Genomic DNA, 16,170 nt, shown 5'->3' on the forward strand with positions numbered 1-16,170 from the left:
CATTTCTGCCACCACCACTCTGGTGCAAGCATCTATCATTTCTCTCACCTGGACTATCTACAATAGCCTCCTTTCTAGCTGGTCTGTTTCAACTCTTAACCTCCTACAAGCACAAGGATCCTTTATAAATGTGAATCAGATCATGGACTGCTCTTCGGAAATCCTCCAGTGACTTCCCACCACATTGGTGATAAAATGCTTACCATGCTCACTTGTTCCTCCTCATGATTTATCCCTGCCTCTTTCTCCAACCTCTTATCACTTCTCTTTCCACCATATTTTGCCACTTCAATTATCTCCTAGATTACACAAAGCTTGTTTCTTTCTCAAGAATCTTTGCATATGCTTTTCCCTCTGCTTTTTGCAAGGTCAACTCTCTCCTGTCCTTAAAATTTCAGCTTAACCTCCTCAGAAGCTTTCCCTGATCAAGTATGTATCAGCTACCTCTGACACTACTGTTTATTACTGTACCTTGTTCATGTCCATCTAAGCATTCTTATACATCTATTGATCATCAGCTCAAATGTTACCTTTTTTGTGACCTTTTCCAGAAAGTCACTAGTACTTCTTTCAGACTTCATTAAATCAGTTCCTGTCAAGTTGATTCTGACTAATGGTGACCCCACGTGTGTCAGAGTAGAACTGTGCTCCAGAGGGCTTTTAACAGCTGAAATGGTTTGCCAGGCCTTTCTTCTGAGCTCCCTCTGGGTGGACTCATACCTCAACTATCTGCAGATTTCACTACACATGAATAAAACATTTATCTTGGTAGATTGTAGTATCCTCTAATTAGCATACCACTAAAGAGTAAATTCCTTGAAGGAAAGAACATTTCTTTCACCTACCTCCAGTATCTAGCATAATATTTAATTGAATAAATAAGCAGATATGGAACTATATTTTCCAATTTTCAAACACAAACTCTTAATTCACATAAATCATACATTCTCAATGGGGTCAATATCATCTCAAAAGATAAAAATTAGTTCTTGGGTGTGGCAGTTAAGTTTGTGTGTCAATTTGGCTGGACCTGGTTGAGTGGCTGGGCAGCTGGTGGTAGTTATTCCTCATGGTTAAGACTGGTAATTAACTCCATGGTGGAATCTATTGGAGTTGCTGAGTAGCTGCTTTACGGATGTGGTCTGCTTCCCATATATAAGCAGCAGCTTTGGGAATGGTCTCTAGTTTATGGCATGCTTGAACTCTGCATGTAACTGAGTCGTTGTTCACCAGCCTACCATGCTCTGCCGACCTTGGGACTTTCAACGGACTTGAATTAATGGTCTGACGTGTGGTTTGATAACATCGGGACTATGCCTTTTTACTTGTCAAACTTGGGATTGTCAGTCTCAGCAGTCAGCAGCTGTCTGAGTGAAGAAAAGCCTCCAGCTTCAGTAGGCTGGGAGCAGGAGGCAAAGCTGGAGCCCAAGGTTGAAGGGCTTTCACCCAGCTCCTAAAGACTGGCACCTTAAACTCAGATTTAAATCCTCCAAACTAAGAGAATAAACTCCTGTTTGTTAAAGCCATCCAATTTGTGGTATATTCTTGTCAGAGTGGCACTGGGTAACCAAAATATTGGGGGAGGTGAAAAATCTTAGATATTACAATGGTTTTTAGTTTCATAAACTCATTTTTGCCTGACAAAATCTCATTTAGTATTTAATTTCTTTCATAAGGGAGATATTAAATGTATCTTATTTTAATTAATTAATTTAAACCAGGTCTAGTTTTTCTCTTTATGTAATGAAAAAAACTGAAATAATAAAATAAGTGTTTGAGAAATACCAATGTATAGTCTTTTCCTCAACCTCCCCCTTATTTTTAAAACTCTTGCTCAAGTCATTACTGTCAGCTGGAATCACCACTCTCTACCCCACTAACACAAATAATTCCTATCTTTAAAGCCCCAGGTAAAATTTATCTCCTCCGTGAAGCTTTTTCTTCTACTAGTTTTTCCCATATTCCTGGCTCCTTTTTCTGAGTGTCTATAAGCTTAAGGAACTTTGGTGGCACAGTGCCTAAGGCATTTATTTAACAGCTAACCAGAAGGTTGGCAGTTCAAATCCACCAGCTGCTCCATAGAAGGAAGCTGGGGCAACCTACTTCAGTAAAGATTTATCACCTTGGAGACCCAATGCAGGTCACTATGAGTCAGCATCAACTCTATAGCAGTGGGTTTGGTTTGGTTTTTCTTTTTTTAATAAGCATTCATATATAGTCTGTACCACAAAATTTCATACCTACTTATGTACTGACTCAATTATCCTTTAACCGGTTCAAATACGTTTCTCTCTCTTTTCACTATAATTCAAGTTGTCTGGAGGCAGTAACCATATTAAAACATTTATGTCCCTTATCAATGCTAACACAGAAAACAAGCATACAAACAAGGATGTTGATAATTTTCTTATGTAGAAATCTTCATTAACTGAGTTTTAATTAAGCAGAATTTACCTGAAGTGTTAACAGGTAGAAGAAAAAGTCAGAAGTACACCAAGTCAAGCCTTGCAGCAACAGACAAACAAACAAGGAAAGTATATAGGGGCTCTGAAGGCAAAGTCACTCCATGTGATCTTTGTAGTGGTCAGCACAGCACCATGTGTAATGAAGTATACAAAGATACGGTAATGAAGAATAGCTGAAGTCAAATATTCAATACAAAACTATTTTCTGTTAACTGGGAAGAATATAGTCCTCTATTGAGGAAATCACTGGGTAACACAGACAAAAGGAAACAGAGCACAGGTTATTTAAATTTTTTAATAAAAAATACTTCTAATAATGTTGTATGGACTCTATGGCATAGCTCCTTGGTTATTTTTGTTCCTCTCTCCACAGACCTTACTAGCTGAAAATAAATCTGTTAAATTTCTATAGCACAGAAAAATGTGTGGCTGTGGAATTCTGAATCGTTTTTAAAATTTTCAGATGTTTATTTTAGCAGGAAATCACTGACCTACCTCTGATCTGTTTTTGAGGAGGTAGGAAAAATGTCTTCTTCCATGTCTGACTCATCCATCTCAATCACCTAAGGGGGAAAACAATACAGCAGACGGTTTTTGTGGGAATGGAACCATCTCAATAAAAATGGTTAATAACTGGATCTTAAAAGTGCTTTTTAAAAATATACTAAAAAGCTGTAAGGAGGCAGAAGCCATGTAAGCAGCACCTACTTAAATCAAAGCTCAGCCCTGCCCTCCCTCCAATGTCATTTTCATTCACAACTGGTCTTCTACCCTACAGGTCTTAGCGCACTTCTCTTCAGGCCATCACAGGAGCCTGTATCTAAAATAACAGCCAGTTAGATCGGTAAATGGCTTCCAAAGGCTTATGTGCAGACAGTGCCCTGCAGTTTTCTTCTTGGATCCTAATGAAAGTTAGACCATCGAAGTTCAGGCTCCAATTTTAAATGAGGTATGAGACCATGTTGGAAGTACTGTATATTTTATTTCTGTCATATTTGTCCCTGTTAAATACCATTTTTAAAGTCCCAATGAAGGTATTTCTGACTCTTGATTCTATTATCCAAAATCCTAACTATTCCTCTACATTATGGTTATCCTGACATTGAAAAACACTATGTTTTTATCTAACTGTTGACAAAAAGTGCAGATGAGAATGAATCCAATGACAGAGCACTAAAATAGAACATCCAAGACCTCTCTTCCAGTCTGACACTGAATGATTAACCAAGTCATGAAACACAGTTGTCCAAGAAGCTATGAATCCAGACCATATTTCTGTGTTTTGTTCATAAACTATTATAAGGAGATTGTCTTAAGCACCTTGAAGGAATCAAATGCATTCAACATCTCCCTGATCTACCACTGTGTAATCTCAATCAAAAAATGGAAAGAGAAAGCTAATGTGGCATGACTTGGCTCTTTTTGAACTCATGTTCTTGTCTTATGATAGAAAAAAATCTAAAAGGGAAGCTACTTTGCATATATGATACCAACTTTGGGTTCAGATAGATGAATCTTGAAGCAATAGCTGGACAACAGTTGATTGCAAATAATTAAGCAGATTAAACAATTAAACAGAGCTAAGGATAAAAGTTAGCACTGTTATAAGTGGATAACAGATTAAAAAAAAGATGATGTTAAGACAAATAGAAGAACAAGATTTGAATCAAGACAGATTTAATCGGATATGTTGATTGTTAGCACCCATTTGTGTCTAGAGGAATGAAATATGAGAAAAGGCTACTGGGGAAGTATGATATAGAGCTGTAGTTCCCAAATGGGAGTCATTTTATACCCCACTCTCCACTCTGAGGACATGTGGCAAGATCTGGAGACATCTATGACTGTCATGACTAGGGGAAGGGTTGCTGCTGGCATCTAGTGGGTGGAGGCCAAGGATTCTGCTTAGCCTTTCACAATGCACAGGACAGGCCCTACAACTAAGAAATATCTGAACCAAAATGTCAATAGTGCCATTACTGAGAAACTGTGATTGAAATGGAAGAGTCAGGAGTTAAAATACATGGGTTTTGTGAGCAAGGTAGTAAGAGTCAAGCCCATACTGGACTTTTCTTGGCATTTTTTTTTTCTTTTGCATTTTATTGAAATATAATTTATATACAGTAAAATACACAAAATTAAAGTGACCTGGATCAATGAATTTTTTTTTTTTTTTTTTGCAGTGTTCCCTCCCTCCCCCTCCCACCTCTGGTAACCAACAAAGAAAGTTTCCCTCTATATATAAACTTTTCCTTGACCCTCCTCAACAACTATATTTGTCTAATACTAAAACTATATTTGCCCTTCTGTGACTGACTTATGTCATGCAGCATAATGTCCTCCAAGTTCATCAATATTATGCAGTGTTTTGCAGACTCTACATTATTCCTTAGTGCTGCATAGCATTCCATTATGTGTATGTGCCATAGTTTGGTCATCCACTCTTCCGCTATAAATCTTAGAGATAGGTCCCTTGCCAGACATGTAATTATTGGCAAATATGAATTTGTTGCTGTCATTTTTGTTATGTGCTTTTTTGTGGTGTTGATTTCTTTGTTCCATATAATTTTCTATGCTGAGCTTGTTTTGTTTATGAATCATGTTATCACTTCCTTCATTGTTTTATTTTAGTATTTGCTGAATATAAATGCCGGTCCTCTTTTGTGATGTGAAGCTTTATCAATTTTCTTTGAGGTTACCCTGTGATTTAGTTTTCTTCTCAAGTTTAGAACAGTCCGTTCTATCTTGCAGTTGTCTTGACTTCCCTACCATCTACAAATTCTGTAATGACACAGTTTTTTCCTTCTTTTTGGTTTGTAGTTGTCATCATTTGTCAACTGATGTCTCTAGCTCCCTGTTTACAATCTTGTAGGCTTATTTACTTTGGATACTTCCATAGTTGGGTTGGTTTCTGGGTTAAATCATGTGTGTTAATGGTCAGTTGTTGGCTGTTGTTGCTTCTCTGTCCAAAGGGCTCCCGTTAGCATCTGTTGTAAGGTTAGTCTGCTTGTAACAAATTCCTTTAATTTCTGCTTATCTGGAAATGTCCTAATTTCACCATCATATGTGAGGGACAGTTTTGCTGGGTACATAATTCTTGGTTGGAAATTTTTCTCTTTCAGTGTTTTATATATACCATCCTATTGTCTTCTTGCCTGCATGGTTTCTCTTGAGAAATCTGAGCTTAGTCTTATTGGTTGCCCCCGTAGGTAACTTTTCATTTTTCCCATGCTGCTTTTAGGATTCTTTGTCTTTGGTTTTGGTGAGTTTGATGATATGTCTGGGTGATTTTCTTTTGGGGTGTATCCTGTTTGGGGTTTGTTGGACTTCCTGAATATACTCTCATCTTCCTGAATATATTTCACATCTTTCATCAGGCAAATTCTCTTCCAACAAATCATCGGCAGTTTTCTCTGTGGTTTTATTTGTGCCTTCCTGTTTTGGAATTCCGATTACACGTAGGTTATTCCTTTTGATGGTATCCCACTTGAACCTTAGGCTTTCTTCATTTCGTTTTGCTCTTTTTTCTGATTTATCCCTTTCCAAAGAAGTGTTTGGGTGTTTGCCTTCAATCTCCCTAATTCTGTCTTCCATTGATTCAATTCTGCTCCTTTGTTCAATCAATGTCTTATCTATTTCTGAAAATTAAGTATTAATCTTCTGAATTAGTGTGTAGATTTTATATCATTTCTAATTTTTCATTTATTTTGTCATTTTGTTCTTATATCGTCTTTTGAAATTGTTGTAGGTTTTCTCTGTGTTTTCCTTGATCTGTCTCTCAATACGTTGAAGATACCTAAATATAATTCTTTGAATTCCTTCTCAGGGACTTCCAATGCTGTGTCTTCCTCAGGGATATGTTTTAGGTTTGTATCCTGGTCCCTTGTTTCTCCTGCTTTATCTTGCTTCTTTGTGTGGACTGTGATGCTCTGTTGTCTCCGAGGCATTGTAATGTTTTTGTGTTTATATTTAATTGGAGATCGTATGTTGGAGTGACTTGCCCACGATTTTCATTTTCTTTGTTTTGTTTGTATGTTATCTACACAAGCAGGGTATAGTGCTGTGCTCCTCCGTTTGCTATTGGGCAGCACTTATACAATCACCACCTGTCTCCTTTCCTGTTGTCAGCCTTCATATGCCCTTGCCGACCTTGGCAAACAGAGCCTATTCTTAGGTCCCTGGAATCCGAATGAGAATGCTATCATCTTAAAATCCAAAATGGTTGCCACTTGTAAAGTTTCAAAATGGCTGCACCCTCGATCACTTTAAATATCCACAATGGCTGCCACTTACAAACATTCAAAATGGCTGTGCCCTCAGTCACTGTAAACATCCAAAATGGCTGCCATGTATAAACAATCAAAATGGCTGCACCCTTCGGACAGTCGAAAGTCAACAGCTCAGGTTGTCTCCCACCTTGCTGTTTCCCTTCCTAGACAAAGGCCACCAGCGCAGTTGTCCCTGCAGCCTTTGGTGACCAGGTCTGATCTTTAGGTCAATTTTCAGGTCCCAACACCACTTGGAAATATTCAGGCTGTTGGTCCCATCAGAGTAGCTGACAGTCCGCAGCTCCAACCATCTCTGTACTCAGTTTTTGTTCAGGTTTTTCCACGAGTGGTGCCTAACACACTTCTGTATAGTTTCTTTCAAAGCTCAGGGCTCCAGGATTACCTTCTGTATCTCGGTCAATTGGTTTTTCTTTTCTTTGTTGAAGAAGGTCTGTGTCACATGTCTGCCTATTCCTCCATCTTACTGGAAGTCTTTTTTTGGAATTCTTAAGAAGAGCATAAGGCTCTTCAGTTAAGGATCTAACTTTAATCTATAGTTAGGAATACAGAGGTCCTTAGATTTTCACCCTTTACTGGGTTCAGGTCTAGTTTCAGCTGTTTAGGCACAAGCCAGAGTATTGTGAAAGTGTAAGTGGCAAAAGGAATCCAGATATAAATAAAACCTATATGAGCACCGAACTCACCTTCAATATTAGTATTGCATGCTTGGACCCTCTTGATTCAACACTGTTATTCATAAAAATATTCATGTACATATACATTTATTTATTTCCAATCACATAACCTATTATTTTAAAAAGAAAACAAAACAAAAATTCAAATCCTAGAAGCCCTCTGGTTTGACTGATCAACAATGTTCTTTCAAGCTTTAATATTCTACACTTTTTCTTCTTTATTTTGTAGATCAAAGAATTAACAATTCATAATGAAGGAAATAAATTATTAAAATACAATACTTACCTCAGAATAATTCTTAGTAGGAACATTTCGAGAGGGCTGCTGTCTTGTAGATTTAAAGGCTAGGATAAAAAGGATGGAACATCTCTTAAGTAATTTTTAAAATAACTTAAAAATCTGCACACTTCTTTAGCAGGAGATTTTCTAAGTCCTCTCTGCAGGCGGCCATGATGAGTAATTATAAAACCATTTACATATTTTTAAATTTGGAGGGAGGTGGAATTATTTGTTCAAATAGCCCAATGACTAGCTGCCAGTCTCATGATTTCCCAGAGTATTTACAGAACTACCATATGGAAGGTTGGGCAATCCTACTTCCGTAGTGGTACTGCCTCGGAAACCCAAGGAGGGGTCACTATGAGTTGGGGCCGACTCGATGGCACACAACAACAACAACAACAACTATATGTGGGGGGTACAAATACACCCACACAAAAAAATATTTTGCAGAAAAATACCTGAAGGATAAAATCTGATCATCTAACTGACTGAATTCTGAATACATTAATGATAAACTTCAAATAGGCTTCATTCATGAAGACTATCCAGAAAGAACCAATCCTATTATCTTCCTACTTTGTAGTCTATGAATTCCTTCCCTGTGGCTGTATTTGGAGCTTTGTGATTTCAGTAGGAACTTCCTGATCTCCTCTACCCTATTATTGTTATTGTTGTTGTTATGCATTGAGTCATCCCCAACTCATAGCGACCACTCCTTGGGTTTCCAAGGTAGTATCACTACGGAAGTAGACTGCTCAACCTTCCATCCGAGGAGTGGCTAGTGGGTTTGAACCAGCAGCCTTCTGGTTAGCAGTCAAGTGCCTTAGGCACTACGCTACCAGAGCTCCTCCTCTATTTTATTAGAACTGTACTCACTGTTTTCGTTCAGGTTTTTCTACGAGTTGGTGCCTAATCCACTTCTGTACAGTTTCTTTCAAAGCTCAGGGCTCCAGGTGATCTTCCGTATCTCGGTCAATTGGTTTTTCTTTTCTTTGTCGAAGAAGGTCTGTGTCGCTTGTCTGCCTATTCCTCCATCTTACCGAAAGTCTTTTTTTGGAATTCTTAAGAAGAGCATAAGGCTCTTCAATTAAGGATCTAACTTAAACCTATAGTTAGGAATACAGGGGTCCTTAGATTTTCACCCTTCAGTGAGTTCAGGTCTAGTTTTAGCCGTTTAGGCACAAGCCAGAGTATTGTGAAAGTGTTAAGTGGCAAAAGGAATCCAGATATAAATATAATGATATTCAATACCAGAAGGAAGACATACCAGAAGGGGAATTCCAGAAAACAGCATACATTCATTCCATTATAAAACTTTCCTTAGAATCCTTAACATTTTTAGCTTTATAAACGTGGCTAGAAACTTAAAGCTTAGCTAGCTCTTTATCTTACCTCTTGAGACCAAAGCCTAGAATAAATCTCAGTCAATTACAGGTTGATTTTTGCTTAAGCCTTATCAGTTTGCTAATACAGTAAAATCTGTGAAAGCTGGAACATGTGTAAGACAGAAACCTGTCAGAAGGATAACTCAAAATATTTTCTACTAAAAAGAGCAATGGCAAGATGGTAAGGCTGCACTCTGCCAAAAGTGGAAAACTTGTAAGACCTGGAGAAGCAAGGCAGTCCCAGTGACTTCTGACTGTCACAGGTTTCACTGTATTTAAAAATATCTCTTCCAAGACAATTCCCCAAATCAAACAGCGCTCGGAGAGAAAGAAAGACAGAAGACTTGAAAAAGGCAATCACTCAAAATATCTTGCAAAATCAAAATTTTTCCTCGTCAGGAAACCTCAGGGAAATCTAGCTAGGCCTCAACTTTATGATTTACTCATTCTTCCTAGTCCAGGTTCTATCCCCAGTCATGTGATGTCTACCCAAGAAGGAAAAGGCAAGGCAGGAGCAGAGTGCTTCAGCCCTACTTAATAACTATTCTCACACCCTCCTCCACTCAAAAGGCAAAACTGGGCAACGGAACACAAGAGCCAGTGATCATGATGCTCCCAAGGAATACTTCTGCTCAGTATTTATTCACTAAATGCTTCGTCAGACTCTGAGATCTACGATAAGAATACTCCTCTCTTTTCATTTCCTGGATAGCAAAAGATGAAAAAATGTGGAATAAATAAACTTCATCAGAAAACTAAGGGCTGAGTTTTGTTAGAAAGACAACAAACTGTGATTAAGAGCTCTGGTTTTGAGTGAAACTCAGTGACTTACTAGCTGAGTGACTACTGGCTAAGTTCTCTGGCTTCTTTAAGTCTCAGTTTCCTCACCTGTAAAATAATGTAAATACTTCATGCAGAAAACTGTTCAAAGGATAATAGGTAGTTCGTGTAAATTGCATGGGCAAGTGTCTAGCAGGGAGTAAGCCTTCCAATAAATGCCGTTATCAGAAGTAACAATAGATGCGGTAGATGGTAGCCAGAGTGGAAAACATAATCAAAGGCTTAAGAGGTGTTTAATTCCCTCAGTCACAGTCAACTTAAACAGAAAAAATCTCAGCTGTCAACTTTTTTATTTACAATCACTGCAGGCTAAAATTTCTACTTTTCTCAATAAAATTCCAATAGTATAATCTTCATACGTCATGCAGCTTGTTATAATAGAATTTGAACTTTATCTTTCCATTTTTCATTTATAGTATGAATCTAGATGTTATAGTTTTAAAGTTGCTTCTGTCCCAGAGTGATGACCAGTATAGTTATGACCCTGTGGTTATTTTGTCACATATAAAATACTCGTTCTAACCTGATAAAGAATGTTTCACAAATTTCTAATAAAAAAATCAGTTTCATTTATCAAAAAGGAGTCCAATATTAATAGTAATCAGCTATATTGGAAAAGCCATTAAATCAAAGACAAATTAAGACCAATGATTTATAAAATATCTACATTCATAAATTTATTGAAAAAACTGCCACTAATACAAACAGCAGCAATCATCTGTTAAGTTATTAGGTGCTGTACTCAGTACTATATATAATATACTCATTTAACATCTGTAACTACTCTATACGCAATATTAAAGCTCAGGTTTATAGAGTAACAACAGTTTACACTTGCTGAAGGCTTAATACAGAGAGACACTGTGCTACATACTTCATATGCAATTTCTTATTAATCTTTAAAGTAATCGAATGAGGTAGATGTAATCAATAACCCATCTTATAGATTAGGACATTGAGGCACAGAGATAGAAAGCTTAAGTAAACTGCTGCAGGCCAAACAGCTAGTAAACTGAGGTGTCAGAATGCAAACCAAGGTCTTTCTGACTTCAGAATCATGCTCTTGACTTTATATATAACTTTTATTCAGTCATTCTCAAGGGTTCACTATCTGCCAGCCCCCATCACACAATGAACAAGAATGATGCAGATTCTGTTCTCCCAGTGTCTTATAGTGCAAGAGCACTGGGCAGCCAGGTGAAGAGCTAGCCTACTAGACTAGGTGTGACGCCACAGTTCCAGTCCTTAACCACAATTCTCTGCTACAAAAGGCAACACAAATTTTTGCCTGAAACACAAGTCAGGAAACTTAAGCTTCATATTGATTTGGATGACTTTTTGTCTCCAGTTGTCCTCGAGTCACCTCTGACTCATGGTGAACTCTTGTGTCATAGTAGAACTGTGCTCCACAGGGCTTTCAACGGCTGATTTTTTTTTTAAATAAACTACTAAGCCTTTATTCTGAATTGGTTTATTTATATAGCCTCTTTTCACTGATGCATATTATTACTTACAAAAAATGATCCAGTCATGGCAACTTGTGCAATCTTTAAAGCACCATAAATGGTCACTTGCTTTTCTACACAAGTAATAAATTTATTTCCCATAATCAGTAACACAGAATTAGTCATTAAGAAATGTCTTTGAAAATTTCACTGGCACAACAGCACAATAATTTTATCTATTCACCTGGAACAACAGAGGAAGAAGAAGAATCAGGAATAGGAAGAGGATATAGAATGTGTGGCTAAATGTCTTAATGAAAAACTGTCTCCTTTGCCATGAGGCCAGAAGAACCAGATATTTGGATCAAAGATTCCATAGAAGAACCCTGATCAAAGTGGAAAAATGCAGAACAGAATTTCAAATTCTTATGACCTCTGGACTTTTTGGAGGCATGTAAAGTAGATAAACCCCTGTAACTATCATCCTGAAATAATCTTTAAACCTTAAACCAAAAACATTAAATCTTCTTACAGCCAAACAATAGTTTAGCTAACTAGTACAAAACGTCTGCCTTGATAATTATGCTCTCTTAAGAACTATCTATATAGGATTGACCTAAAGAAGTGAGAGCCAGGACAAGAACAGACATATGCACACCCATGTTCATCGCAGCACTATTCACAATAGCCAAAAGACGGAAACAACCTAGGAGTCCATCAACTGAGGAATGGATAACCAAACTATGATACATACACAATGGAATACTATGCAACCCTGTGGTGTAGTAAATTACTTAGTGTGGCTTTTCTACCCATAAGTCTTTGTAAACTCCAAGGTGAGATTTTCTATGAGCAACTGAGGAGCTCCTGATTGCTGAAGTTGTCCACCTGGAGTATTTCTGTTGGGAGTGGCACAAAACAATGTTCTGGGAGGTGCCCACTCTCTCTCAAGTGCTTAGAGTTCTGATGCTATGATTGGCTAGTTTGACCACCCTGCCAGGCTCAAAAGGAGGCCTCCTAGAGGCAGAACTCTCTCTCTGACTGCTGGTTGAGGAAGACGTGCTGCTGAAAGAGACATGCGCCCGGAAAGAGACCCGTACTGCTGGGAAAGAGACACAAGAGACACGCATTGCTGAGTAAGACACCGAGGGACATGCACTGCTGGGGGAGAGACTGTGAGAGACTTGGCTGAGAGATGGTGGGCTGAGAGAGAGACTGAGCGTTTTTCCTGAACTTGAGTTGTAGCCTGGTGTTTCCCTAATAACCCCATAATCTGTGAGTTCTGTGTGGCCACTGCAGCGAATTATCGAACCCAGGAGAGAGGTGGTGAGTGCTTTGGGAGGAACAGTTGGAGAAAGGGCTGAAGGGAGGCAGCATGTCTGGCCAGGCAGGAATAGGCCTTGGGCAATTGATGGTGATTCTGCCTTCCTCCTGTGGGGTTAGAAGAGGTCAGAACAGGTGGCCTCCTTGCCATTTTTGCAAACCCTAAAGAATAACATAGAATCTGCAAAACACTGCATAATGTGGATGAACTTGAAGGACATTATGCTGAGTGAAATAAGTCAATCACAGAAGCACAAATATTGTATTAGTCCATTATTATAAAAAGTCAAGGAAAGGTTTATAAATGGAAGGAAATTTTCTTTGTTTGGTTACCAGGGCTGGGAGGGGAGAGTAGGGAACACTGTTTGATAGGTAGAGACAAGTATTGATTTGGGTGAAGAGAAAGGCAATGTACCAAACTGAGTTATCAGCATGGTGGCATTGAAGAAGAGGAAGACATAGACAAGTACAAGGGAGGTACAGACAATAAAGATGAACCTTTTTGCACATATAATGTGTTGTCAGTGAAAGCAAACATGGCTATCTGGATGGATAAATGGGTGGACAGGCTTAACTACTAGGTATGTCTATGCAGGGGGGAGTGTGCCCAAGACCATATGTAGGGTTGGCAGACAATGTTTCTACAAGTGTACTGCTATATTCTGTAAGAATTGTCAGGTGTATAGTGGAGCTGACAAAGAACAAGGTTGTAGTCACTACTTGGGCACAGCCAGCTACCCAAAAGGAGCAAGGAGTTGGATCTGTGGGCTCAGGTCCATAGTCGCAGGGGGACATCAAGCTCAATTGGCATAACATACATTATTTACACAAAACATTGGTCTACCTCCTACTTTGGCAAGTAGCGACTGGGATCTTAAAAGCTTGCAAGCAGTCACCTAGATGCAGCGATGGGTCTCTCCTCATCCAGAGCAAAGGAGAACGAAGAATACCAAATATTCACAGAAACAATTAGTCCAAGCGACTGGTACACCATGTTATCCTCAGCCTATACAACTATGAGACCAGAAGAACTAGATAGTGCCCGGCTACCACTGTCAACCACTTGGAGGGGGATCTATGTAGGAGATCCTGGACAGAGTGGGAGAACAATGTGGAACAAAACTCAAAATCATTTGGAAAAAAAAAAAGGGACCAGGTTTGCTGGTCTGATAGAGCCTGATGGAACCACTGAGACTATGGCCCCTAGCTGTCCTGCAGGTCTGAAATTGAACCCACTCCTGTGGCTTCCAGCCAAACAAAAGACAGGCATATGAGTTGAATATTTACACTAGGTAGATACACTCCTTGGACAGAAAAATCATGGGAGAATAGAAGGGCTGTGTATGCACAGAGACATATTGTAGTCAATGTCATGAGACAAAGTATATGTGAAATGCAGTATAGAAAGTGAATTTGCTTTGTAAACATTCTCCCAAATCACAATTAAAAGAAAAAAAAAGTATGAAGAACTATCTATATAGGACTGAATTGACAGCAGCAACTCAAAAGATTAGATAGACACCTTAGGGGACAGTGAGTTTATGCTAATGAGGGATGAACAACTCAGAAAAGGAGGGTGAGAATGATTGTACAACTCAAAAAATGCAATCAATGTCACTAAATGGTATATGTAGAAACTGTTGAATTGGTGTATGGTTTGCTATGTATATTCCCAGCAACAACAAAATAAAATTTAAAGGAAAATAAAATTATTAGTATAGTGGTTTTGAAAGGAGTTGATGTTAGAAAGTGAAAACATGTTCAAAATGTGACATTAAGAGTCCTAGATATAAAGAAGACAGCCACGTATCTGTTTTAAATAAAGAAACTGAGGATTAAACCTGTTTCTTTTCATCATATGCTATGTTATTCAGACAAACACTTCTGTTAAAAACAACCTAAACTGCTACCAAACATTAACAAAGTACATTCTTAAGAGCACAGAAGAGCTGGTAATATAGGAAGCAATTACCAAAAAACAAAACAAAACCAAACTCACTGCTGTCAAGTCGGATTTGACTCATAGCAACCCCTCCTTGGGTTTCCGAGGCGATATCCCATGGAAATAGATTGCCCAGCCTTCCTTCTGAGGAGTGGCCAGTGGGTTTGAATCTCCAGTCCTCCGGTTAGCAGTTGTGATAGTTGGAGCTGTGTGTCAACATGGCTGGACCACAATTCTGTGTGGTTTAAGCAATTGTGATGTGGGTTATTCCCATGATAGGACTGGCTGTATATGGTCTGAGCTGCCAATCCATTGAAAGGGAGTTTCCCTAGGGGTGTGGCCTACTTCCAATATATTTATGGACATCCTGGGAAAAGAGACACTCTTCTGTGGATCAGGATCCTGTTGTGCTGCCTACAATTGTCTGTGAGCAAACAATCCACCATTCAGCCTGGAGATCTTGGATTCGTCATTCGCTGGAGTCAACAGCTGGTATACTGCCTGATAACCTTGAGCTCATCAGACCCTACAGCTGCGTGAGTTGGGAAAAGCCTCCAGCTTAACGAGTGATCCAAGACATTGGGACTTGCCAGCTTCTATAAGTGTGTGAGCCATTTTGTAAGATAAATTTCTCTCTCTGTATATATATAAGCTTTACTGGTTTTGCTTCTCTAGAGGATCCAGCCTAACACAGCAGTCAAATGCATTAGGAAGCAATTAGCAGGCCAAAACTGAAGAAAAGCCAGAACTCAGACAAGCAAATGGAATCTTTAAATCAAAGAACGTGTGTTGATCTGGGCAAACGGTTAAGACTGGTTTTGACAGTCCTGTGGTGAAAGGGACAGAAAAGTCATAGTCCAGGGCCTCCCTGAGGTAGGAACCGAAAGCATTTCCTCCCTACCTGAAGCTGGGACCCCAGTAGTCAAGGAGAGTAGAGGTAAACAGAATTCTCTTTAAATGTCCTTTTTCTGAATCAATTAAAAATTGAAGACGTGATGACACTTTCCCCCAACTTTAATATGTATCAGTCTGAATTCTTTACAAAACACCACATACCCTCCTTCCCTTTCCTCCTTTCCTTCCCAGGTGTGGGCTCCACGGACGTTCCTAAATTCTTTGAAAATGAGTCCAAATTACAGCTTTCCTCAGATTCTTAAAGAGAATCCATGATGCCAAACAAACTGAAAACCATTCCGTTGACAGAAATCAAAGCTTTCATCTTGTACACTATAGATCATCAACCTCAAGACCTGAATATTTCCCAGGTTAAATAGCCCAAGTTTCTCCAACCATTTTTAATTTTATATTGCTTCTCTTCAGAATGATCATGTATAGTTGGTATCCTTCTTGAAACATAGTTCCAAAGATGAGCAAAGCATTCTTCTTTTTTTTTTTTAATTGTGATTTGGGTAAAAATTTACACAGCAAATTCACTTTCCATACAGCAGTTCACATACACTTTATCTCATGACATTGACTACAATTTACCACAATGCAACAGCTCCCTTCCGACTTCCTCCCCAT

At 38.7% G+C, this 16,170-nt stretch overlaps 1 protein-coding gene across 1 annotated transcript in view; it reads right to left on the minus strand.

Annotated features, from left to right (window-relative positions):
• Window positions 1–2,956: 2,956 nt before the first annotated feature.
• Window positions 2,957–16,170, minus strand: part of MRE11 (MRE11 homolog, double strand break repair nuclease) — an 84,492-nt gene continuing 71,278 nt past the window's right edge. Inside the window, exons 17-18 of the mRNA XM_007938063.2 lie at window positions 7,715–7,773; window positions 2,957–3,028 (exon numbers count right to left, since the gene is read on the minus strand). Of these exons, the coding sequence (XP_007936254.1) occupies window positions 2,957–3,028; window positions 7,715–7,773 (131 nt within the window). The remainder of the gene's footprint in view (window positions 3,029–7,714; window positions 7,774–16,170) is intronic.

The sequence above is a fragment of the Orycteropus afer genome, unplaced genomic scaffold (genome assembly GCF_000298275.1).
Source record: "Orycteropus afer afer isolate SDZICR_OR568_19922 unplaced genomic scaffold, OryAfe1.0 scaffold00047, whole genome shotgun sequence".
In the NCBI taxonomy this organism is placed as follows: domain Eukaryota; kingdom Metazoa; phylum Chordata; class Mammalia; order Tubulidentata; family Orycteropodidae; genus Orycteropus; species Orycteropus afer.